The following is a 25,542-nucleotide window of genomic DNA, read 5'->3' on the forward strand; positions in this document are numbered from 1 at the left end:
AGACAGCTGACTGGATTTGGGAGGAGAGAAGGGGTGAGGCCGACCGGACTCAGGAGAGGCTGGGAGGATAAAACCGATGACGGGCTGTAGTCACTTCTTTTTTATCCCTCTCCCGCTGCTCTTCAACGCTTCAGAAGGGGTAAAGCCTTTTCCTGCCACCTCCGGGAGCCATATTGTCTCTTCTCTGTGGTACACGCTTTCTAGCTGGAGGCGAGGGTGGTGGAGTAGCGGGGGCGGGGCAGGGAAGCGGGGCAACCTGGGAGTTGTATTCTCTTCTAAGGCTTCGGGATAAATAGTTGGAACTAAATTATCCTCTTCTACCCTTGTATTCACTAGGTATCAAGGGGCGGGGCGTGATAAGCATTTAGGATTTGCACTCTTAACTCTACATCCACCGAGTTTCTTCAGGCTGTTTATCGCCTTTCCCAGGAAAAGGAGTTTGGGGGGTAGTGATGCATCATGGGAAAGGAAGTAAAGTGGATTATTTTAATTCAGCTTAAGTATTATAAGATTCCCAAGGAGAAAGAATTTTCCTTTGGGGGGAGGGAATAACGTGGGTAGCACATTATTGAAAAAGACACATATGAAAGGTAAAAATGATAACCACCAACATTTCTGTGAGGCCTTGATGCTGGGAAAGATTGAAGGCAGGAGAAGGGGAGGACGGAGGATGAGATGGTTGGATGGCATCACCAACTTCAATGGAAATGAATTTGAGCAAACTCTGGGAAATAGTAAAAGGGAAGCCTGGCGTGCTGCAGTCCATGGGGTTGCAAAGAGTCAGACATGACTGAGCCACTGGATAACAATAATAATATAATCTTAGGTTGTAAAATAACCTTAGTTCTGTAATAATCCACATAACTTTTAGCTAAGGTAATTCTTTGAGGAAGAGTTTTTTGGCCCCAGTTTATGAATAGTGAGATTTACATTATTTATTTGCCCAAGGTAATGCAGAGACAAAGTGAAATGGGATATCCAATGTACTCGGGATCTCTTTGTTTAGGGATATAAGCATCAACACAAATTAAACTACAAGTTGTACCTTTCTGGTACCCTTTGAGCTACAATGTCATATAGTTAGGATATTTATTTGCAACCACTATGAATCAATTTGTTGGGGGAGCTCTTGAGAAAATAGCAGTAAGGGCTCCAATTCCAGACATAATTGTAAGGAAAGGGGACTCCATCCAGGGTCTGAGAGTGAACTCTTGTTTAACACTTGGAAATGAATTGTCTGAGGAGACATGTGCTGACAAAGCAAGAGGCTTTATTGGGAAAGGGCACCCGAGCAGAGAACAATAGGGTAAGGGAACCCAGGAGAAGTGCTCTGCCATGTGGCTCGCAGTCTGGGAGTTTATGGTGATGGGATTAGTTTTCGGTTTGTCTGGCCAATCATTCTGACTCTGGGCTCTTACTGGTGGTATGTGAATTGCTCAGCCAAGATGGAGTCCAATGAGGATTCTGGGAGGTTGGTAGGACATATGGACTGGCATCTTCTCTTTTTGACCTTTCCTGAATTCTTCTGGTTGGTGGTAGCTTGTTAGTTCCATGGTCCTTACCAGGATCTCCTGTTGTTAAGATAACTCATGCAAGTGGCTACTATCTTGCCTGGCCAGGGCAGGCGGTTTCAGTTTTTACCCTAACAGTACAGAATCATCTTTTGAAAAATCTATTTTCAGCATTCTCCTTGGTTGGTTATGATATTGTGCCAGTCTTCTGGATGACTGGCTTTTAGAGCCCACTGTTTCAGTAGGAGGAGGGTAGCAAAGAAGATTCATTCTGTTCTGTGAGTAGTAGTCCTATCTGGCTTGGAACTTAATAGAAGGCAGGAGATAAAAGCAGGCTAAATAAGAACACAAAAGTGCAGAACCCAAGAGTAGTCCAGGTGAAATGAAGTCAGAATAGTGTGCGTGCATGCTATGTTGCTTCAGTTGTGATTGACTCTTTGTGACCCCATGGACTGTAGCCTGCCAGGCTCCTTTGTCCATGGGATTCTCCAGGCAAGAATACTGGAGTGGGTTCCTGTGCCCACCTCCAGGAGATCTTCCCGACCCAGGGATGGAACTCTTACATTTCCTGCCATTGGAAGGCGGGTTCTTTACCACTAGTGCCACCTGGGAACCCCAAGAAAAGTGTGAAAGTGTTAATCACTTAGGCATGTCTGACTCTTTGTGGCCCCGTGGACAAGTTGCCCATTGAGAAAAGTGTATGGGGATGCAAAAGCTGAAAAAGTGTCAAACTCCATAAAGAAATTCATCATAAAAGACTAGTGGAGATAGAATAAGCCAGATTGGCAAAGAACCAGTAAATGTTGAAGCAATGCACATAAATAACTCTTGAGAAAACAAGCAGTGAAAGAGAGAATAGTGGCTTGAAAGGATGGCAGATGGAAAGAATAGAGGTTTTTCTAGTATAATGGATACCTAAATGATTGTCTACTCAGCCCTCCTTTCCTAAGAATTAAACCTCTCCCCATTTACAGTTATAACAAAAACTGTCATGTTAACCATAACCATAGCTGACTGGGTCAATGGCACTAATGAATTCAGGCTGGGTCGATCAGAATCTCATTCCCTAGAAATTTGAAACTGGACCAGAGAGACCAGTTTTTCTTGAAATTTAAATCTTCCAAGATATCAGCAGTCAATTTTCCCATCAGATGAACAAAATTAAAAGATGCTGGTCTGAAGGAAGGGAGAAAAATGCAGACTCAGAGAAGAGATGGAAGATAGGAAGGCTTCATCATGTTTAAGTCCCAGGTTTTAGATCATTCTTTAGATATTCTTGTCCTTGGTTTCTCTGAAGCAATCTCATATCTTTACTATTTTTAAGATAGAATTGAATTAGAAACTACTCACGACCAAAAAATATTAATGCAAGAACTGGTACCAGAAATGGGGTGTGTCAAATTACAAACCCTAAACTGTGGGACTGGCAGAGATTGGAGATCTCTGGTATCATTAATCGAAAGTTTGCATTCTGTTATTTGGCAATGAAATAGTTGCTTATTGCTTTTGAGACTCAAAAACAGTAGCCCTTCTGCATATATCAAGAGTTTGGCAACTGTTAACGGTCAGATATTCATGGGCATTGCTGACTTATAGTAGTAGAACTCTGTCTCACTTCAAATATTTCACTAATTAGGAAACTGACATCCAGGCAGTTGGAATGAGGTTATCTATATAAGCAGATTCTTTACCATCTAAGCCACCAAGGAAGCCATCTATATAAGCCAAAGCTCCCAAATGTGAAGATCTCTTCCTCTGTACATGCATTCAGCTGAAATGCAAGAGAGAGTGGGTAAGTGTAACATGCCCAGAACAGATCAAAAAAGAGAAGCTTCATGTCCTTTAAATCAGCCTACTGTTTTCTATCTGTGCTCTGAACTGGACACCTTGAGCAGAATGCCAGGGAGAAGGAGGCAAGTCCTTAGGTACAGAGCTATGAAAGAGAGCTGCAACAGAATGAGTCAGGTTACTCTGTTTAGTAAATCTAAAGATTCAAAGTGCATAAGTTGACTAGATTCTTGGCACTTATTAGCATTGTGAGTCCCCTCAAATGAAATCAACAGGCAGTCATATGAGGTTTTGAGGAAGTTGTAACACTAGAAAATCATATCTAGTAAACAGCGACCGTGAGCCAGCAGTGATTCTCAAAGTATGGTACATGGACTAGCACATCTGCACCTAGGATCTGTTAGAAATGTAAGTTCTTGGGCCTCACTCCAGACCTCCTGAATCAGAAACTCTTGGGGATAAGGCCAGTAATCTGTGGTTTGTGTCTGTGTGCTCAGTCGCTTCAGCTGTGTCCTGACTCTTTGCAACGCCATGGACTGTAGCCCGCCAGGCTCTTCTGTCCATGGCATTTTCCTGGCAGGAATACTTGAGTGGGTTGCCACGCCCTCCTCCAGGGAATCTTCCCGACCCAGGGATCTCTGTTGCCTGTTTTGCAGGTGGATTCTTTACCTGCTGAGCCATCGGGGAAGGCCAGTCTGTGATTTAAGTGGTGTCAAAGATAAACAAAGGCTGACATTAGTTAAAGCAGTGAGAACAGATTTTATTCAGTTACTGACAGTAGGGGAAAGAGCAGAGCTCTAGTCCATTTGTGCAGAGGTGACAGCATTTTATTTATTTATTTATTTATTTATTTATTTATTTCTTGGTGACAGCATTTTAAAGGGAGAAGGAGGGAGGAGGAGTGAGGCGGGGCTCAAGTAGAGGCAGGAAAGGGAAAAATTACAAAGGGCTGGCCAGTGTAAATGCAATTAGGCTAGCTGTGTCTGCTCATTGGCAGTTACTGAAGTCAGCATTATATCCTATAATATAAGAGAGACAGAGGCCCTATCCTTCATAACGATTACATTTCAAAGGATTGGTCCTTGAGACACACACTCTGGAGTTGTAGGAGATACATATACATCTCAAAGGGACAGGGGAAGAATTCATAATTGTAAGCCCTTTTTGGTAAACACTGTTAAGAAAGAGAGGTCAGGAGTCTATTGTCAGATATCAGCTAGAATAAGCTGTAAATTCTTTTTACAGCCCCAAGCTTTTCCAGATGAAAATTGGGTCATCCCAGAGACTCTGACATATTAACATATTAGAACATGTTAGAACCGGATATGGAACAACAGACTGGTTCCAAATTGGGAAAGAAGTATGTCAAGGCTGTATATTGTCACCCTGCTTATTTAACCTATATGCAGAGCCTATCATGTGGAATACTGGGCCGGATGAAGCATAAGCTAGAATCAAGATTGCTGGGAGAAATATCAATAACCTCAGATATGCAGATGACACCACCCTTATGGCAGAAAGTGAAGAAGAACTGAAGAGCTTCTTGATGAAAGTGAAAGAGGAGAGTGAAACAGTTGGCTTAAAACTCAATATTCAGAAAACAGAGATCATGGCATCTGGTCCCATCACTTCATGGCAAATAGATGGGGAAACAATGGAAACAGTGACAGACTTTATTTTCTTGGGCTCCAAAATAACTGCAGATGGTGGCTGTAGCCATGAAATTAAAAGATGCTTGCTCCTTGGAAGAAAAGCTATGACCAACCCAGACAGCATATTAAAAACCAGAGACATTACTTTGCCAACAAAGGTCTGTCTAGTCAAGGCTATGGTTTTTCCAGTAGTCATGTATGGATGTGAGAGTTGGACCATAAAGAAAGCTGAGCACTGAAGAACTGATGCTTTGAACTGTGGTGTTGGAGAAGACTCTTGAGAGTCCCTTGGACAGCAAGGAGATCAAACAAGTCAATCCTAAAGGAAATCGTCCCGAATATTCATTGGAAGGACTGATGCCAAAGCTGAAACTCCAATACTTTGGCCACCTGATGCAAAGAACTGACTCATTGGAAAAGACCCTCATGCTGGGCAAGATTGAAGGCAGGAGGAGAAGGGGACGACAGAGGATGAGATGGTTGGATGGCATCACTGACTCAATGGACGTGAGTTTGAGCAAACTCCGGGATTTGGTGATGGACAGGGAAGCCTGGTGTGGTTCAGTCCATGAGGTCACAAAGAGTTGAACATGAGTGACTGAACTGAACTGAACTGAACTTAGAAGGCTAGAAGCCAAGTTTGGTCTGGTCTCTTTAGTGCAGGTGTTTGAATGGAGTGTTTGTGTTGAGTGCTTTGGCAGGTTGCACCAGTTCTACAGATGATTCTAATGTACTCTTAAGTTTGAGAATCACTGCTCTTCTAGAGCAAGCCCAAGGCCCAAGTACAGACTGCTAAAGCAAGAAGGAGCATCCACATAACTGACTCTCATAAGTTTTTCTATACCTGTAATTTGTTTTTTTCCTTCCTTCCTATTTAGGTGGAAATGGTGTATACTTGGACCAGTGACTGGATAAAGGTGTCACTGAAAGGAAACTTTGTGGTTAATCTAAATATTTCTCTATTACTGCATGTTAGATCTATTGGTCAGAGAAGGCAATGGCACCCCACTCCAGTACTCTTGCCTGGAAAATCCCATGGATGGAGGAGCCTGGTAGGCTGCAGTCCATGGGGTCGTGAAGAGTTGGACATGACTGAACGACTTCACTTTCATGCATTGGAGAAGAAAATGGCAACCCACTCCAGTGTTCTTGCCTGGAGAATCCCAGGGATGGGGTCACACAGAGTCGGACACGACTGAAGTGACTTAGCAGTAGCAGCAGATCTATTGGTGGCAGTCAAGTTATAAAGAGGTTGCAAGATCCACATTTAGATTGCACTGAACTAGATGAGGAAGGGGCATGTCCATGCCATGTTGTTGCTCTGGATGCAGTAGCTGCATGTGACTGGCAGTTGTCCATAGATTGTTAGGTGTGGGCATTTTGGAATTGTAGATATGGGGGAAAATGGCCTATGGGTTTATGAGGCAGTCAAAAGGAGGACTGTATGTAAACATCTATTTTGTCTCCCCTATACCCCTTTGCTACCCTTTTCTCTACCTTACTCCCATGGTTGCATCAGGAGCCATTCTTTATGTACTTTCCCTGAGAATTTGGGATTGAGCTAGAGGAGGAAAGATGAAAAATCCTGGCTGCATTTCAGCATCTGATTTATTTGTTCCTAAGGGCCATCTGCATTATCCTTGTGTTTTGTGAGATACCACCACCAACTTTATAATAAATTCCTCTTTTTGTTTAAGCTTGTTCAAATTGGGTTTCTGTTACTTAAAAACACGAAACATATATATCAGAAGAGAAACTTTATGCTAAACATAGGCCATAGAGAGGATAAACAGAGGCCAAAGCCTTGAAAGTAGAAAGGGACAGTGAATGTCACAGAATAGTGGTTAAAGTGTGTGCTTTGGAGCTGAGATCTGGGCTCCAAAACCTGTTCAACCCCTTACCTGCTATATAACAAATTATTTAACCTTTTGAGCCCTTAATATATCTGTGAAACATAGACTCATTAAGTTTTCATCAGATTTATTTGGTACCTACTATGTGCCAGGAATAACGCTTTGGTTAAGTTAGTGTTAGTCGCTCAGTCGTGTCTGACTCTTTGTGACGCCTGGACTTTAGCTCACCAGGCTCTTCTGTCCATGGAATTCTCCAGTCAAGAATACTGAAGTCAGTTGCCATTTCCTTCTCCAGGGGATCTTCCCGACCTAGGGATTGAACCCGAGTCTCCCGCACTGTAGGCAGATTCTTTACCATCTGAGCCACAAGGCAAGCCCACTATGTGCCAGGAATAACATTAGGCTGGGAGTAAACAGTTCTCAACCCACTACAATATTGTAAAGTAATTAGCCTCCAACTAATAAAAATAAATGGAAAAAAAAGAGTTCTCAAGACAGTCAAGGAGCTCAGAAGCTTGTGAAGATTAAATGATATATTAAAGTGTTTGGCACAGTAAGCACCTAACAAATCTTAATCATTAAAGTGAAAGGTAGAGAGAAGCATAAAGAGGTTGCATGGAGAGTTCACATTGTATTAAATCTTGTCTTCCATCTAAGTAGTTAACTAGCTGTTTTAGTTTCTGTTAAGGCCCCACTTAGCTTTCTTTATTGCCCAAATCTGTGGGGGCTGTTTGAGAGGCCGTAAGCTTATAATGGTAATAGGAAATAATTCATTAGAAGGTCTAATGAGGCTGCTATATTGCTTCTGTTTCTTAAACCAGCAATAATAGCAGGGAGGTTATTTGATTAGTAAAGAAAACAATGACTGTGGTTCTCAACCCTAGTTAGGTTAATATGATATTAATATATTATCTGGGGAGCTTTTTAAAACAATACTAATTAGGGGGATGGGGCCCAGACACTATTTTTATTTTACATTGTGGTAAAATATATATAACACAAAATTTACCATCTTAACCATTTTTTAATAAATTAATTTATTGCTCTTAATTGGAGGCTAATTACGTCACAATATTGTAGTGGTTTTTGCCATACAGTTCAGTAGTAGTGTTAAGTATATTCACTTTGTTGTGCAACCAAGGCACTAATTTTTAAAAATACCTCCCTGGGTGACTTCAATATGCAAATAGGGATAAGAACCTCTGAGCTGGAATGGAGAAATCTTACAAATATTGGTTAAATTCCTGAGTCTACTTCCTCATTTGTAACATGCATGTGAGCTAGTCTTCCTCTATTTATCCCAAAGTCTTCTTCCTATTCAGACTATCATCTATGCTGTACTTCATTTCTGTCTTGAGCTCCTGTCTTAAGACCCACCTTCTCAATTTCCTCAACTCCTACAACTTGAGCTCCTCCTAAATTCTTTAGTCACAGACTTAATTATGTCATCTCATTCTTTTATATAATGCTCATTAATGATGGCACATTTTAAATGGGTTTTATTGTGTTTTATCCTCCACCTTAAATATTTTCATCTCTGAACCTCACTTTATATCATCTATCATTGCAGCCAATACTCAGTCTTTCCCCAGCAGGCTTGCTGTTGATTTGCAGATTGGCTTCAGCTTTATTACATCTCTATGACTGTTTCCTCTTCTCTTTAGTGATATGTAAGGTCCCTTCAGGAGTTGTTACTGTTATTTGAGCAAACCTACTATGTGCCAGGCACAGTGCTAAGGCCTTTATGTTTTTCTTTTTTTACTTAGTCTCAAAATACCACCACTGAGGTATTTTTACAGATAAGGAAATTGAAGCTAATAAGTTAAGTAATTTTCGTAAGTTCACAAAGCTAGAATACAAATCCAGGTCTGCTGGACTCCAAAAGGCATCTGTATTAACTATAATCTGAACGAGGGCCCATTTCTAAACCAGTCTGATTTCCCAAGTGCAAGTTTGTTGTGAAAGTCACTAGAGTTGTCTAACAATAAGCACACTTAGCAAATTTGGGACATATCTCATTTAATAGTCAAAACCACCTCATTTTACAAATGAGAAAACAGAAGTTTGAGAAATCTGTAGATCAAAAAACCTGTGCTTGTTCCACTGTGTATCCTCCCTTTGTTGTTGTTTAGTTGCTAAGTTGTGCTGACTCTTTTGTGACCCTAGGGACTGTGGCCTGCCATGCTCCTCTGTCCATGGGATTTCCCAAGCAAGAATACTGGAGTGGGTTGCCATTTCCTTTCTCCAGATCTTCCCTTTAGGGATCACCTAAGAGAGAATACCTTGGAGTCACTGAATCATTAAATCAAGGTAATAGATTTTTAAAAACATTCTAAGAATCTTCATCTAATCTTGAATATTTCTGATAGACCCCTTATTCTGCCTCCAGGGCTATTTGCATAAATATGTACATGAGTCTTTTACCTAAATTATCAAATGAACAAGGGATCTGACCTCATTTGACAGTTTCCCAAGTCACTGTAGTGTGGTAAATGAAGATGTGCAAGAGAGATTTCCAAATGCACTTTTTTTTTTCCTGAAGGTGGACCATAAACACTATCAATACAAATGGAAATACCCCATCATAAGTTTGTGCAAAGAGCACATTTTGAATCATTGCTTGTATCATAAACATATACGTCTGATCCTGACATTATAAAACAAGCACTGGATATAACCTCATGTAAGACATATGAAGGACTTTCCTGGTGGCGCAGTGGATAAGAATCCTTCTGCCAATACAGGGGACACAGGTTCGATCCCTGGTCCAGGAAGATTCCACATGTCACAGAGCAACTAAGTCCGTGTACCACAGCTAGAGAGTAGCCCCTACATACCACTGCTAGAGAAAGCCCGAACACAGCAATGAAGATCTAGCACAGCCAAAATTAAAATAAATAAAAACAATAAAGATAAATGAAAAGAATATATACTAATCATAATGATTAGTTGAAAAGTTAGTCCAAATGTATTTTGATTGTTATTATTACAGTATATCTGAGAGTCAGTATGAAAGTCAAAGTATTAGTCACTCATTCGTATCTGACTCTTTGCAGCCCTATGGACTGTAGCCCATCAGGCTCCTCTGTCCATGGAATTCTCCAGGCAAGAATACTGGAGTGGGTACCCATTCCCATCTCCAGGGAATCCTCCCAACCCAGGGATCGAACCAGGGTCTCCTGCATGGCCTGGGGTTTTTCCCATGACCTTTGGAGTCAGACCTGGGTTTGCATCCAGGCTTCAGCATTTACTAGCTATCGTGCCTTGGTAAATTATATAATCTCTCTGACCCTCAAATTTTCTCTGTTGAGATAGTAACAGATCTCGCTTATAGGATTGTTTTGTGAATTAAAAAATATCACAAGCCTAACTAACACAGTTAGGTATTCAGTAAATCATAGTGACTGTTAGAATTATGGCTCATTGATAAATCAGGGGAATTGGTCCAACTCCAAAATTTGTTGGAGCTATAAATCAAGAGGTAACATAACAGGTTGGTTAGTTTGTCCAGCCAATATAACTACAGGATTAAAGTTTTAAAATCTGTTAAGTTAGATTTGGTAAATGAAGAACCAGCTTAAGCCAGGTGATTGCAGTGACTATGACAGCATTTTAATAAGATAATATACTCATTTTAACACAGCCTTTATTTTCTGTTTCAAAACAAAATTTCCAGGAAACAAAATACTTAACAATGGTTGGGTACAAATGAAATAAAAATCACAGTTTCAAAGAACCAAAATCAGACAACTGCTTAAAGGCAGATCGCTTAGGTTTATAAAAAAAATAATAAAAGTTAATGTCAAGAAGGATTAAAATTAGGTTTAACAACATTCCATATAATGCTACATTCCCCAATTAAGAAAGGAGAGTTGACATATACAACTAAAGGTTAAGTGTAGAGAAGTGGCTAAAATTCTGCATACTTTATAGTAAATTATGCATGAAAGTTTATTAATTGCATAAACTTCCTGAGTGGCTCCCATGCTGTACTAGGTCTACATGCTTAATATTCATATCAAACAAATTACAGCTTTAAGTGATTGAGCATGACAGACCTTGAACAACTGCACTTTCCAATCAATCAATCACTATTTCTGCTGAGGGTATGTTTTGGACCACAAACTTCAATCTGAAATCTTACAATGGAGAAGAAATGCAACTTAAAAAAAACAAAAACGGGAAGGATGACAAGCATGAATTTAGGAATTTTATTTTTCAATGGCACTGTTTTCTTTCTCAAGAGCCCAGTTTCTCTCTTCCCTTCTTGCTTGACTTTTAGCCTTTTTGCTTGAGGTTCTTTTAATAAAAAAAAAAAAAATCTTCCAGAATGGGAGCTGTTGGTTTATATAATCTTCCAGCTGTCTCAGTTGAAAATACCTTCAGTGTAACCTAGTTACTATCCCAGGCCCATGCCTATGTTGGCTGTCAAGGTTTCTGACCAGTGTTTGTGTTCATCCTTCACATACAAAGACTATTTCCACAGTGACCTGAAAGCATTTCAGAAAAATTTCATACTAATTTCACTTCAAAGGATTTTACCAAGTTTGAGTGTCACCATTTTATAGTCTGAACTACTTGTGGGATTTTTATTTCAATCTCAGAAATTACACTTAAACAAATCAATGACCTTTTCTATGCTCCGTTCCCTGATTGGGTCATCTTTTAAATAAAAGGGAAAAAAACAAGTCCCCAGGAAACTACTTTCATCAAACTTTCATCCAGGATGAAAAATGAACAATCTATTCTAGAAATAATGGCCTGCACAACACCTCAAATATCTCAATATTCTTCTAAACCAAACAGAAGATTAAATAACTGAATCCCAAACTGATGGCAAGGATACTTCAGGAATGTACTTGTAGATGAAGCCGGAAATACAATATTAGTACTAACATTAAATGTGCTTTAGTGTTACACACAGTAAACAAGGGAAACAACTTGTGGTTTACAAACATTTGCTCAGTTTTCTGGGGGGAAAAAGGAATGCATCATTTTCATCACTCAGAGAAGACAGCAAAGGGGAAAGTCAATGCCTCTGATAAATGTTAGAGATTGAATGAACAGTTACAACTAACTACAATTCAACTAAAAGCATACAGCCATTTTAAGGTAATAAAATATCACTACAAATACTTAGTTGTATGCTAGTATGCTGAATGACAGGCCACTGCTATAAGATTTATCAGATATCTCATTGTGATAGTTAAAGCAATTTCAACCCATAGCCCTTTAGGCACACAGACAAGAAATGCATCTCTAATAAAAGATGCGAAGTTACAGGCACTGGACTGTCTAATTTAGGTACTTTCTTACCATTTGTTTGTTTACAGCTAACTTCTACCACTAAGTCCTATATTGCCACCAGCTGGATTTATTTCTCTGTTCTCCATCCCTACATCCCCAAAGCTTATTTCAGAAGCACATGGCTCTCATCACTTAAAACATAGATTGGTGGCAGAGTGATGGTCCCTCTCATTTCAAACTCACAGCACTGGGACAAGAAGGCAGGCCAGATTTATAACCTGAAAGAATACTGAGAATCAAGGCAAAAAAACAAGTTTCACAGGCAGTGTTTTCATGTGTACCCCAAAACAGCTTTGAAAGAGGTAGATAAATAATTGTAATTGGATTGGGATTAAATATGGGGTTCTAAAATGATATAGCCCATCGTATTATACATAACACTCCACACTCAATCCAAAAATCGCAGCAGAAAAGTGCCTTTTAAACTTTCACAGATAATTTTGCTGTCAAACCATTGGAATTCATGCTGGATATAAAACTGGCAAGAAAAGATGAAAAACGAAGTGGATATTTGTTAACTACAGCAAATTGCCTTAAATAGAGATTTAAGACTGGTACAAATACATAGGGTTATTTTCATTAGATTTACACCAATACTGGTTTCATATTCTTATGATGTTACACCCAACTTCACAAACATAGCAGCAGGTACTTCATGATGAAATGCTCACATTGCCACATATGGAGATACAGTACTATTCATCAGACTTGCACTTTGAGAAGTAAATGTGATGGTTGGACATACTGACTACCCTCAAGAAAGCTTTACAAGCAGGATTGTTTAGTGTAACCTTTCTTCTTCTACAAGAAGGAAAATGGAAAGGACAGGTTTTGGTGTGTGTTGGAAATGGGAAGAAGGCCCTTCTTTATAGTAGGCTCTTTGTTAAGTAAGAAGGGAATGTCTGAGCTTTACCTCAGGAGTTAATTATTTCTGGGGAGGAAAAGTACCTCAGCAAGGATGAAAACAGCACTATCATGATTTATCAAAATTATGAAATAATGCAAAACCCCTAGATAGAAAACTAGCTAATATTTACAGTCAAAGTGACTATAATCTGAGTCAAACATTTAAGTAATGGGAAAAAAATAACTTAAAAACCCACAGTGATGTGAATAACACTGTTTTCTTCATTTCTGCACACTCACTTTTTTCTGTATTTTTAAACTTACACATGTTACATATACATAATGTATACATAACATGTATGTTAACCCAACTACTGCAGTCAGCATGGAGACAGCAGTACACTACTCACCATCTTCAAACTTTAGAAGACTACTTTTCTTTCCAGCAAAAAATCTGAAAAGATTCTAAATATTACAAGGCACTGCAAAAGTCTGCAGGCAAAATAATGATGAACTGTACATAAAACAGAGGTGGTGGCAAAATGTGGGACATATGATATAGAGCAGCCATTAATAAATGTCATCCATGGAGCTTTTTTCATCCTGGGGTACACTATTTAAAAGGATTGTAACTCCAAAAAGGATCATAAAACCTGCAGTATTTTCAGCTTATAAATTGTAAGTCTCAATGTAATCACACAAAGCTGACTCTACTAATGAAACAAGCAGTTTGAAAGAATTACAGATTTTAGGCACATTGTTTTTTGTACACATGGAAAACTGCAATGCGAGAATTTGCATTACACTAATGTCCTAAAACCATTTCAACTTGCAAATAATACTGTAGAAGAAATTTGAAGAATCTGTACATAAGATTTAGAAAGACTCATCCAAACCAGAGTATGTTTTATAAAAAGAAGCTGTGACTCTTATCAACAGCAGTTCTCAAAATGCTGTCCTGGATGCCCCAAAATGATAGTGACAGAATCTTCATGGTGCTGAGTGTGATCCTCAGGTAAGCAACAGAAGACACTTTTTTTTGGAAAAAGGGTGTTGAATGTCACAAAGTAGAGTGTGCAAAAAAAAAAAAAAGTACACCCATTAAGTTTTCCTCATTACCTGGCAAGATCATGGGGTAAAATTTTTAGAGGCATATGGAGGAAAATCTGTCAACAGAAATGTTGGGTGATCATTTAGAATGTTGACCAATAGAACTCATTATTAGGTAAGTGTGTCCTAGAAATGACTTTGAAATCTTCAGAGTGAAAAGTATTTAAACATGTTTATATGTGGTAGTTGATAAATACTGTTTTAGAATTCAATATTTGGGTTTCACAGATTGATCAAGCATTAGGTAACTTTGTGACCAGACTTTTAAGAATATTAGTTAACTTTCTTGAAAACCAAAAACATATATTCTGACATTGCCTCCTCTCCTCCTAAAACTGGATAAAACCCAGTAAAGTGCAACTTGACAGTGATCTCTCTCAGATTCTAAAGAGGCTGCCAAAATCATCTAAGATCTAAAATCATCTAAGATGCTACAGATACTAACAAGAAAACTATAACAACTAAAAAAGTAACCCCCCCCCTCAAAAAAAAACAGGCTAAGGGCAACTTAAATAGTATCCTTCGAGGGTCTACTATCTACTGCAGGACAGTGTATACCCCTCATCTCTTAGAACCCTGTAAAGCCAGTGTTTCATGTGTAAGTCTCAAAACCTACTGTATCAAGTAAATTTCTCTTCAGAAGAATGGATTAATAGAGGTGTAACTTGAATTGTCTTTGTTAGGAATACAAAGATTCCCCCCAAATGAGATTCATATCAGCTGCAGTATATCCCTTGCAAAAGAATGCAAGCCAAACCAATGCCTCTCATGCTCAAATATAATGTACTGTGCACATGAGAAACAAAGAGATAGCTGCTTTGAATTACTATGGAAATCCTAAAGCAGCTACATTATCTGCAGAATCAAGGAACTGTTACAGTTCTGTTTTTTCCTTCTTCTCCGCCTCACCTAAAACAAGGCTTCACTCCTACTGCTGTGATGACGGGAAGAAAATCACATTAAAAAGGGCTCATGTTCTATATTGGTTGACAAAGTTATTCTAATTTTATACACCAAAACATTTCCTGCAGCAAGTTACCCTGCCTTCTCTGAAAGGTAAACCTAAGATAAACAACATGAAGAATCTCATAAGACCCTGCTGGAGAGTCTCACTTTGTCTATGTTTGGGGAATATAAATTTAAATAGTTCTTATACCTTTTAAAGAAAAGTATCATCTAGCTGCAGAGAACTGCAATTTTAAAAAATGAGGGCTTCTCAGCAATGCATGGAAAGTGTCCTGGAAATGATAATGCTCAAGCTGAGCGTATTAAAGCATTCTGAACGGTATTTTTTAAAAAATCAAGTATCAAAGAGGATAGGATTTGAAGTGAAAAAACATTTCTATGTGCAGTGTTCTATATACAAACTGCACAGTTCTACAGGTGATGAGCTATATCAAATACTACATTGGAAGAAAAAATAATAGTGGAAAGTAAACTCAAAATGAAGGAAAATATGGCAGAACCCAAGAAGAAGAAAGTTTAATACCTTAGGTATCCTGAAAATAATTCTGAAAAAAACTCCCTTTTCTTCATTATCTACTCTGATTTACTTGGGACCAGGAGGGATTGTGGACGGATTCTGCACTGCTGAAGCTGGAAATGCCTGCAAATTCATCCCTGGTTGGAACGGTCCCCCAGGTTGGTTAGGAATTACTAGAGACTGTTGTGGTGCTCCAGAAATTCCTACCCACTGTACTGGATACCCTGGCCCCACCACAGCATTATACTGACAAACATGGGGTATTCCATATGATGATAATGGCCCAGGAAATGAAGGAAGTGACAGTCCTTGTGGCAAGGAGGTTGGGACAGCTCCACGGATTTGGGACAGAGAAGAAATCCATGTTGGTGTGTAGCCCATAGTAGATGGAGTATTCTAACAAAAATAAAAACAAAAACAAAAGATCAGTTTATTTGATAGATGCTTTTACTCTATATTCCTTCCTATTCTTTTTTGTCTTACTACTACTCTCTCATTATTATTCTGAGCGTCTACCATTTTGGGAGTAACTTTCTGTGTGCTCATAGTTATATACCTATTTCATTTCATCTTCATAACTGCCCTGCAAGACAAGCATTTTTAGATGAGGAAACAGAAGCTAAAAATTAATAATGCCCATCACCACTTAGCAAATTAACAGTAAAGTAAGGATTTAAACACAGTTCCAGATAACTCCAAGGCCCCTGGTAAATTTCTGTTCACAGTTCAATGTCTCCTTTCCTCATACTAGCACTACTCTTCTATTTTTACTTCCTTCTGCCAGTCCCAGACATTCTTTCATTCAGGGCCACAGACAATAATAGTTCATCTTACTACATAATTCTCTGAAGACAGAGGATCATAATTTAGTGTGGCATAGGGGAAACAGCCTGGCATATAGTAGGTGCTCAATAAATGTCACCTCCCTACCTCCTTCTACTACTCACTATTTGAAGTCTGATATTTCTGTTATATTTGGGGAAATTTAAACTCAAGACAATTATGTTTTTGACAGTTCTGAGAAAATATATTCCTGATTGATTCTTATTATATCATATTATGATTATGTGTATGTATAGAGATTACTAAAATCAACTGAGCACACAGAGATTACTGAAATCATATGCACGTGAGAACAATATGTCTAAATGAAAGTAAATGATTCTTCCTTAAGGGAGAGCTTGCTATCAGTCCCAAATTCTTAGTTCTTTTAAATTGATGGTCAAGTTAAAACCCTTTCAACTAAAGTTTCAAGTTTAAGTTAGGATAAAGGTTTTCTTGCTTGACTCAAGAATGAATGACAAAATCTCCTGAGGGGAAAAAAGAACTCTTATTTAAAGTCTAGCAATCCCATTTTCATATCAGTGTTTTTGTTGTTAAAGTAAAATTAAATACTTCTGGTTTTAAAATAGCTTATGTAGTATGATCACATGTTTGTAAAGCTATTTCTGTGTATCCATATACAAAGATATCTGAAATGATATTTATCTAAAGTTAGTGACAATAATTTCTGAGTGGTGGAATTTTAAAATTTTGTACTTTTCTGCATTGATTAACTTCTATAACACACATTATTATTTTACAAACAATACCAATGTGATTTTTAAAGACAAAGATCCTTATCATCACCACTTTTAAGACCCTATAGACCTCCTTAGATTCACTGTGCACCAACTCTTCTCTGCCCTCTTCAATTCAGCCAAATGGGTCTGCTTTCAGTCCTTTCAGTCTCTGTTTCCCCATACGGGGCTTTGCATATGCTGTTCTTCCTGCTTAGAATCATATTCCCTCCCCTTTTCACCTAGTTAACATTTACCCTTCAGATCTCTGCTTAATCATCAGTTTCTCAGGAAAGCTTTCATTGACTTCCCTTTACTAGGTCAAATTTCCCTTACTGTATGATATCTTATATCTCTCTTTTGTAGTCCTTATTACAGCTGCAATTTTATATTTTTTATACAAGTCTGTTCATATCTAACTTTCCCACCAGCATATAAGTCCCATGAGAATAAGGAACATACACTTGTTCTTACTAATCAAACCCAGTGCCTAGCAGAGGGCTTGGCACATAGTAAAGGACCTGGCACATAACTGTGACAGTTTTCTAAGGCTACACAACAGTAACATGCAAGATCATTAGATAGTGAGACAGGCTCTCCATATAAAGATCAACTGAACTTAAAAATACAAAAATAGTTACCACATACAGGATACTAGTATGTGCTAGGCACTTTATAGATGTTAATCCTGACAACAATCCTACAGAGCAGAAAGTAGTATCCCTGTTTTAAAGGCATGGAAACTGAGGCACAAATGAATTGTCCAAAGTCATACAACTAGTAAATGACTGAGCTGACCTGGAACCAAGTCTGTATTAAGAACATTTACCACTTTTATTCATACTCCATTTCCTATGCACTCTTCCTCCAAGCATCCCTCATTATAATTGCAACAAACCACTCTTCAACTCAGCAACAAAGGCTTCCATTCACATAATGCTCAGAGCATCTTTCACTGGCAGCACAAACACATTTATGCCTTGAAATCTGCCTCTAATGGCTTCCAATTTTTACAATGGTGATACTATCTGTGTATAAATCTGTGCCAGGAATAATATAAATACAGAGAGCCCTCAAGCAGATACACTGTTTACTAGTTTGGAAAATCTAGGCTTTTGAAAATTTTTATTCAATGTTAACTCTAAATGTATTTTCAGACTCTTTACCAAACTAAATGCAATGACTATATATACACACATATATGTGTACACAAACATAACAGACACAGACACACACAGACTCAAGATATATCTCTTTCAATTATTTGGGTTCAGATTCGAAGCCCTGATTCACATTTTAATAGATTTACTCATTTTGAAAAAAATGATATTTTAAAAATTCACACACAGAAAACAATAAAGTAAAATAAGATCCAAATTCCACCATCCAGGATATTTTAAGGGCTTTTCCTATTTATATGCATCTATAAGCTAGGCTAGGCTAAGTTGCTTCAGTCGTGTCTGACTCTTTGTGACACTATGGACCGTAGCCCACCAGGTGTGCCTGCCCATTAGGTTCTCTAGGCAAGAACACTGGGGTGGGTTGTCATGCCCTCCTCCAGGGGATCTTCCCAACCCAGGGATCAAACCCTCATCTCTTACTTCTCCTGCATTGGCAGGTGGGTTAATTACCACTAGTGCCACCTGGGAAGCCCATGTGCATATATACATGTATCTAATATATATAATTTTACCTAAATACTATATATACTATTCTGTGATCCTATCTTCTTTCCACTCCAGAATGCATTTTGGACATCTTTCTACACTTTGATTGCCATGTACACCTAAGACCAGATGCAATTAACCAGACATCTCATCCATAAACTTAAGACATTTATTATAATAATTAAAAATCTTTAAAATTCTTTTTCATATTGAATACATAAAATAATTTATTGGCTCTGAGAATATTGATCTACCACTAACATAAGATAGCTTTTCCTCGAAATCCAAACTTCTTATACCACAAAAACTGAATTAACCCTTACACCAGATGCTTTCTTTTTTGATCCTTGATGTTTTTTCTTCCAGGTATAATAGCCTAAAACAAGGTCAGCAATCTACAGCCTGCCAACTCTTTTTGCAAATCAAGTTTTAATGGAACAAAGTCATGCCTACTTGTTTATATACTGTCTATGGCTATTTTTGCAGCATTGAGTAGCTACAACCCTATGGCTTGAAAATATTTACTAACTGGCTCCTTCCCAGAAAAAGTTTGTGGGCCTCTGCCCTAAAAGATAATTTGCTTGAATACATAATGAATCTAGACAAGGATAAAAGTCTCTATACTGTCAAGTCACACCACTCTCTCATGGTAATTATAACCATAGACCTATGTGAATCAATTTTTATGGTTTTAGTTCTCATAAATAGAGTCAGGAATAAACTACTTACTTCATATGCTTTGTTCCAGTTGTCTGTTTCTAGTTTCTGTTGACTCTGTTTAAGTTGGTTTAAACTTGGCTTAATAAGCGAATTTCCTACTGTTTCCTTTGTCCAGTCATCCACCAATTTGTGTAAATCATCTGTGAACATTCCTTTTTTATTAACTGAAGATTGCTGGAATGATGCTGCACTACTTTCCACACACAGTGGATCTATAAGAAGAAAATAAACAGAGAAACCATGAAAAGGAATTAAAACATAAACAAATACTCTTTTGTGGCTGATAATGCAGAACTACCTATTGGGTATAGATAGGATAACCAGGTATTCTAGTTTATCTGGGACAGTTCTGGTTTAAAGCTGTTGTCCTGGTGTTATTACTAACAGTATGCCCTTCACTCTCAAAAGTTTTCTCTTGTTTGAGTGGCAAATTATATGGTCATCTTAGGTATAAGTCAACTATAATAAACAGTATCTCAAAAACATCAACTCTATAATCTTTTCATCAGTTTCCTCAAATAGATACTTAGAAGAGTTAAAAAACAATCAGAATGTTAAAAAGTAGAAAGAATCTTAGAATTCTAATCCAAACCACCATTTGTTTTATAATGGGGAAATATGGCCTAGAAAAAATAAATTGACATGCCTGAGAGCTTGCAATTAGTTACCGGCAGAGCCAGGCCTGGAACTCTAAAGTCTAAATGAGAACTCTATCTTTTCAATATACCATACTGACTTACAAATTTTTCAGAAAACTAGAATCTCATCTATTTTTTTAAAACAATATTTCTGTTTATATCTAGAGTAGCAGAAACAAGGAGGCATATGGTTTGTTAGTCTCATGAGTTCTAGAGCGCAAGATGTACAAATAGATGAAAGAAATCAAATATAGATGTCTCCATCAATGAAGAAGTCTCCTAATCTGAACATCATGGTAAGTCTTTAGTATTCTAACACAAGCTAACTAAATCATTCTCATAGAAAAGATTCATAAAATTCCTCTGACTGATTTACGAGTCAAAACTTACAGAGTGGGTCTAAAATGAATTTTAGGAAATGCAGTAGTGAAATTTAAGCACAATAACACTTCCAGGGATTTAATTAAATACATAAGTGACAAAATCTTGTACAATTGTTATGTTACTTTTTTTAATTGTGAAAAACTATTTAAAATGTAAAAGATAAGGCAAGAACCTCCATATTAACACTTTCAAAGTACTTTTATATTCTTTGAAACTCATAACAGGGCCAGGGCCATAATATAGGTTCAGCAAGTTATCATTCTGTTTTGGGGATGGGAAGACTAGAATCCAGAGGGTAAACAGCTGAGGTTATATGCTGGGATTAGAACCAAGTATCCTGACTGTTTTGTCAATGTGCTTTCCATTATACCATGCCAACCCCATGTCTTTTCCCATGGGAAAAGGATAAGAAAATTCTTTAATAAGGAGGAACATAATAATCTCAATGATTGCTTATACATAGTCTATCATTCTCTATGACTGCTGAGCTACTGAAGGCTTAGATTCAAGGATATTAAAAATTAAATGGACACAGGGAACTATATTCAATATCCTGTGACAAACCTTAACGGAAAAGAACATGAAAAACTCTATATATATGTATTTATGTATGTATAGCTGAGTCACTTTGCTGTAGAGAAGAAATTAACACAGCTGCTGCTGCTGCTGCTAAGTCGCTTCAGTCGTGTCCGACTCCGTGCGACCCCATAGACGGCAGCCCACCAGGCTCCCCCGTCCCTGGGATTCTCCAGGCAAGAACACTGGAGTGGGTTGCCATTTCCTTCTCCAATTAACACAGCATTGTAAATCAGATCAACTACACTTCAATAAAATTTAAAAACAAACAAACAAAAAAGCAATGGAGTCTGAGGACAGACCAAGAGGAGCTTAGAGACATAAGTAAATATCAGGTGGTATCCTGGATGGGATCCTAGAACAGAAAAATAATTTATGTAAAAACTAAGGAAATAAAAATAAAGTATGGACTTTTGTTAATAAAAAATTAAATGAAAACATATTAGTGAAAATTGCTTAAAAAGAGCTTAATGAAATAAGTGGAACATATTCTCATATACAAAACAGTTTCACAAAATTAATTTTTACTAATGTTGGGCAACCATGGTGTACTAAAATGATGTACCAATCTTGTTGGAATTCCTACTTTTCTAAGTTTTAAAACCCAAGAACATACAAGTCAGCCTATAATAAAAGTATCATTTTTTCCTGTTTTCCCTCTGCACATTCATCTGATTCTCTGCCAACTCCAGTTAGCAAACAAATAGCACAACAATGTTGGGGAAGACTTTGGAGCTGAAGCCTTTTATAGATTCTGTTCTTACCCCGGAAAAATGTCAGCAGGTAGGAATAAAAAGGAGACAACAGCCAGAAACATATACATATTATCATTCTATTCATATAATAATAGTCTATACATATATATATTCTATACATATATCATAATCTTCTACACATATTATCAAGTGCCAGCATTTCTGCCCACACAGCTAATCTGAAGGAGTATTTCTGTGCTCATTCCCCTTTAGTTTCTATTATAAAAAACATGTTACAAAGACCTAAGTTTGAATGTCATTCATTTACGAACATTTCTGTACTAATGGAAAACCCAGTGTCAGGATTTTTCTTGTGTACAAATCTGTTGGAACAAGTGATCTTGAGCACTCAACTGATGGCCAGTGATGACTGCTACACTAATGGTACAATTGCCAACAAGTGGAGGACATATTTATTTATTTATTTTTATTGAGGAAACATTGATCTACAACATTATATGTTTCATATATACAACACTGTATTTCTACTTCTATATACCTTACTGAATGTTGTTCAGTGCCTAACTATGTTTTACACATGGAAGGAACATTTATTGATTGATTTCATTTAAAAGTTATTCATATCATATTAAAGATCACAAACCAGAAATTACCCAACCAATGCACATTAAAAGAAATACACTTCAAATGTGTTTTATGATAGTAACATAACTTGTTACCTTCAAAAGTGCTCTTTTAATATTGATTTCTTATTGATGAAATGAGTAAAGTCAGAGTTTAGTCCTTAGTGTTCTTTTTTGTTTTTTCCCCAAGTTAATTCCTACATTCAGGTAGTTCCAGTAATCACCCAACTGCAAATGTTTCCATCTCTTTACTTCAAATCTTGATCTTTCTTCAATCCAACCTCACACCCAACTCCCAAATGTATTTCTCCAATTCAATTTCAATAAATTGTTCAATTAAATACACCCATCATTGTGTTAGTATGACAGTTTGCCTAAATGGTGTACTTCTGTTAAAGATACCACATTTTCTCCACTCAGACTAAGACCCTTTGAATCTCCCCACAAACACATATATCCAGTTTATTGCCACATCATAGTAATTCATCCTATATGACATCTCCTATCTATTTTCACTCCCATAATTCTCTAAACTCTTAATTATCTCATACATGAACTGCTATGATGGCAATGATCTTAAATAGATTGACTCCCCGGGTCGAGTTAACACACTCTTCACAATGCCATCAGATTAGTACCAGTTAAATGCTGTTTTCAGCATTTCATTCCTCTGCTCAAAGAAAACCCCTCAAACCCAAACTTTAAGAGTTTATTAGAACTAACAATAGTGGGTTTTCAACTTGTTTTGGTGGCAAAGTCCTTGGTAGTCATGATTATCTTTGCAGAGCATGCAAACATACATTATCTTATTTATTATCCTTAAACATTATACCATTAAGCTTAAATACATAATAAAGTACTAGATTAGATAGATTATCTTACATCAAACTACAGCAATTTTTTTTAAAGTGTGGGAAAAAAACCTTCTAATGTAAAGCCCTCCATTTAACTCAACTGTTATATTCTTTTTCTCCCAAATAAATCTTTAAGAGTTTATGATTTGCATTTCTTTATATCATGCAGTTCTACCTACGGACAATACTCTTCGCACTCCACTTCATCAATTTTAATCCAGTCCATTTACCTTTCAACACCAACTCAAATCCTATTTCCTGAATGAAGCAGTCTCAGTCCACTATTGCCTTTAGATGATCTCCTGTTTCTTCCTTTCAATCCAGTGCAGACACAATTTCTGGTATTGAGAGGCAATGCAATATAACAGTGAAGAACCAAAGCTTCGGAGTCAGATCTGCTTAACCCCATTAACTTTAGTCTCCTCTGTAAGGACAGCCTTACTTCTAACTAGTTGAGAGACGTTTTGAGGACTGAGATTAGGTAATGTGACTATGTTTCAGGGCTCCCAAGACCACTCACAGATTCAGTGATTCAACAGAAGGTCTTACAGGACTCAGCATATAGTTGTATTCACAGATGAGTTTACTAGAGCAAAAGGATGCACAATAAGATCAGCAAGGGAAAAACACACAGGAATCTAGAGAAATTCATGCACAGACTTCCTTATGCTCTCTTCCTCAGGTGAGGGAGCATTCTTGAGTATGCTTCTTTCTCTAAGCAACAAAAAATACACCAACATATGGGTAAGTATCTGGCCAGGGAAGACCAACAGAGACTCAGGTTTTTGTTGAGACTCAGGTCAAATAAGCACCTTTTGCCTAGCATGAACCAGAATACCAGACTCTAAAAAGAGTCTTTATTCAGCATAAATCACATAATTTGTACCAACAACCTAGGTAAAGTGAACTATACTTATCAGGGAAGAAAGGGAAACCAAATTCTTACACAACAGCTGAAGTCCAACCTTGGAAACAGACCTTCCTAAAAACAGCAGTCTTCTACCTACTATATTAACTCTTTTCAGCATAGTTTAGCACAGTGCTCACACTCAATATTATAAGTTAACCACACACCTACATTGTAAATACCATTACATTGCAATATGCATTGCTTCATGTTTCTCAAAATAGGTATAATTCTGGGCAGACAAAGATGGATATGGATCTTAGTACATATGTTAAGGCAGTGCTTCGTAAAATGTATTCTGTGAAAAGTGGGTTCTCTGGTAAAACTGTTCGAGGAAATGTACATTTATTTCCTTTCTTGAAAATTCTCAAAACATATTAGCAAATTAAAGGATCTAAGAGGTTCTACAGAGGAAAAATGATTTTTATATGATTGACTGCAACATTTCCTATTTGACCATGCAACACCTATTAACTCCTTGTTGACAGCTTATAAAATGCTGTACTCAGGCCAACAAATGTGTTCATTAATCATGGCCAAATGGGGAAAATATGAAACATCAGTAAGCTTTAAAGGAAAGATATTACAACTAGAAATATGAAATCACGTGGTTCTGTGATAGTCCATGAAGTAATACAACCACTAGAAGCTATGTGTGGAACACTCTATATTTACAAACTTGTCTTTAATAAATTCTTAAAAGAAAGAGAAAATGAAAATAATTTAGCTTCCGTTTAGGGAAATAATATTTTCATATTAGGTATGCTTAGGAATTAACCTAAACATTTTAACAAATAAATTATTTAATGAAAGTTTAACAGATACTCTCATTTCTTACTGATGAAAAATAATTTCTGTCTTCCAGCATGACAGAGTGAGGTTATCAAATTCTCTCCCTCAAAAGCAATAAGAAAACTGGACAAAACTCTCGAAAACAATTTCAGCAATCTGGAATTTGGCCAAAGGCATGCAACAAAATCAAAAGTGTTATACATGAACACCACTCAACTTTTAAGAACTATGTAATCTGTGGCATTTTTGCCCAGGGCTGCTCCTGTTAACTGTTCATCAGCTCTTTTTGACCAGCAATTCAAACACAGCAGCGGTGGTGCGGCACCGGAGCAGCTGAGATGTGATACCCCATGTCCAGGGTCAGGAGTGGCGGCCGAGAGGAGATACCCCATGTCCAAGGTCAGGAGCAGCGGCCGAGAGGAGATACCCCACGTCCAAGGTAAGAGAAACCACAATAAGACAGCAGGCGCTGAGAGAGGGCATCAGAGGGCAGACAGACTGAAACCACAATCACAGAAAACTAGCCAATCTGATCACATGGACCACAGCCTTGTCT

At 37.7% G+C, this 25,542-nt stretch overlaps 1 protein-coding gene and 1 long non-coding RNA gene across 2 annotated transcripts in view; one reads left to right on the forward strand and one right to left on the reverse strand.

Moving 5' to 3' along the window:
• The first annotated feature begins 9 nt into the window (after window positions 1-9).
• LOC133052163 (uncharacterized) lies at window positions 10-25,391 on the forward strand. Its single transcript, XR_009691998.1, has 4 exons — window positions 10-139; window positions 4,545-9,114; window positions 20,300-20,430; window positions 25,060-25,391. It is a non-coding gene; the product is annotated as an uncharacterized LOC133052163 (long non-coding RNA).
• Window positions 11,048-25,542, reverse strand: part of WNK3 (WNK lysine deficient protein kinase 3) — a 164,950-nt gene continuing 150,455 nt past the window's right edge. The window contains exons 22-23 of the mRNA XM_061136920.1: window positions 19,506-19,708; window positions 11,048-15,946 (exon numbers count right to left, since the gene is read on the reverse strand). Coding sequence (XP_060992903.1) covers window positions 15,617-15,946; window positions 19,506-19,708 — 533 coding nt within the window. The 3' untranslated portion in view covers window positions 11,048-15,616. The remainder of the gene's footprint in view (window positions 15,947-19,505; window positions 19,709-25,542) is intronic.

Source organism: Dama dama, chromosome X (assembly GCF_033118175.1).
Source record: "Dama dama isolate Ldn47 chromosome X, ASM3311817v1, whole genome shotgun sequence".
Classification (NCBI taxonomy): domain Eukaryota; kingdom Metazoa; phylum Chordata; class Mammalia; order Artiodactyla; family Cervidae; genus Dama; species Dama dama.